General features: G+C 36.3%; 1 protein-coding gene across 4 annotated transcripts in view; it reads right to left on the reverse strand.

Moving 5' to 3' along the window:
- Positions 1–1,790, reverse strand: part of BORCS5 (BLOC-1 related complex subunit 5) — a 114,604-nt gene that overhangs the window by 39,549 nt on the left and 73,265 nt on the right. For all 4 annotated transcript variants that reach the window (XM_029955776.1, XM_029955778.1, XM_029955777.1 and 1 more), the window contains exon 3: positions 164–321. In XM_029955776.1, coding sequence (XP_029811636.1) covers positions 164–321 — 158 coding nt within the window. The remainder of the gene's footprint in view (positions 1–163; positions 322–1,790) is intronic.

Here is a 1,790-nt window from a genome sequence, read left to right on the forward strand (position 1 = left end):
AAAAAAAAATAATAAAATGTTAAAAAAAAAAAGACTAAGACAGAAAATGACTACTTCCCATGAATGTTGGATCACTGGCTCTGCTGTCCAGTAGAAAAGGACTCGGTAGTCAGAGGAAATGACAATCATGAGTCAGTGATGTTATTTTCCCACAGTACGTTACCTCTTTGATTCGTTTAACCAAAGCATTCTGGTCAAAGGCAACAGCTTCTGCACACTGGTGAAGGTGATCCTGATATCGGAGGCAGAGCTGTAACACCTGCTGAGAATCCAGTTTCTCCAGTTTGGTATTTGTTGGGGAAGTCTGGCCACTCAACAGCCCTTCAAAGTAAACAACAACAACAACAACAACAACAAAACATTAAATAAAATAACATGGAAATTATTGTCAACAAATTTATAAGTAACTTACTAAATTCACTGAAGACAGGGTACGAGACTAAAATTTAATCTTACACCTTTTGTTAATACTAACAACAAACATAGCAATTGTCATTTATGGAGCATCTATTATATACCAAGCACTCAGCAAAGTGCTTCCTATACATTATTTTTCATACTCATAATTGCCCTGGAAAGTAAGGAATTATTAGTCCTATTTCATACATAAGAAGCTCAAGACACAGAGGTTAAGTTAACTTTCCTAAAGTCACACAGTGACTAGTAAGTGGTTTCTCCAGAATATAGTCCCTGACCTTATGACACTCTTTCAAGGTATCAGGAATATAAGTCCTTTCTTGAATGAAAACCTTGGAAAATATATTACTCAACTTATGTTAATAATTAAAATGACAAGAAACTGATCCCATTCATAATTGCACAAAAAACCATAAAATACCTAGGAATAAACCTAACCAAGAATATAAAAGACCTAAATGATGAAAACTATAGAAAACTTATAAAAGAAATTGAAGAAGACACTAGGAAATGGAAAAACATTCCATGCTTATGGATCGGAAGAATAAACATTGTGAAAGTGTCATTATTACCCAAAGCAATCTACACATTAAATGCAATCCCCATCAAAATTGCACCAATATTCTTCTCAAAACTATAACAAACTATCCTCAAATTCGTATGGAACCACAAAAGACCCCAAATAGTCAAAGTAATATTGAAGAAAACCAAAATGGAGGCATCACAATCCCAGACGTTAGCCTCTATTACAAAGCTGTCATCATCAAGACAGTATGGTATTGGCACCAAAACAGACACATAGACCCATGGAATAGAATAGAGAACCCAGAACTGGGCCCACACATGTACGGCCAATTAATTTTTGGCAAAGCAGAAAAGAGTATCCAATGGAAAAAAAGACTGCCTCTTTAGCAGGTGGTGCTGGGAGAGCTGGACAGCAACATGCAGAAGAATGAAACTAGACATCTTTCTTACACCATACACAAAAATAAAGTCAAAATGGATAAAAGACCTGAATGTGAGACAGGAAACCATTAAAACCCTCAAGGAAAAAGTAGGAAACAGCCTCCTTGACCTCAACTGCAGCAATTTCCTACTCGACACATCCCCAAAGGCAAGGGAAATAAAAGCAAAAATGAACTATTGGGATTTCATCAAGATAAAAAGCTTCTGCACTGCAAAGGAAACAATCAAGAAAACTAATAGGCAGCCAACAGAATGGGAAAAGATAGTGGCAAATGACATATCAGATAAAGGGCTAGTATCCAAAATCTACAAGGAACTCACCAAACTCCACACCCAAAAAATGAATAATCCAATGAAGAAATGGGCAGAAGACATGAACAGACACTTCTCCAAAGAGGACATCCAGA

Source organism: Suricata suricatta, chromosome 10 (genome assembly GCF_006229205.1).
Source record: "Suricata suricatta isolate VVHF042 chromosome 10, meerkat_22Aug2017_6uvM2_HiC, whole genome shotgun sequence".
NCBI classification, from domain to species: domain Eukaryota; kingdom Metazoa; phylum Chordata; class Mammalia; order Carnivora; family Herpestidae; genus Suricata; species Suricata suricatta.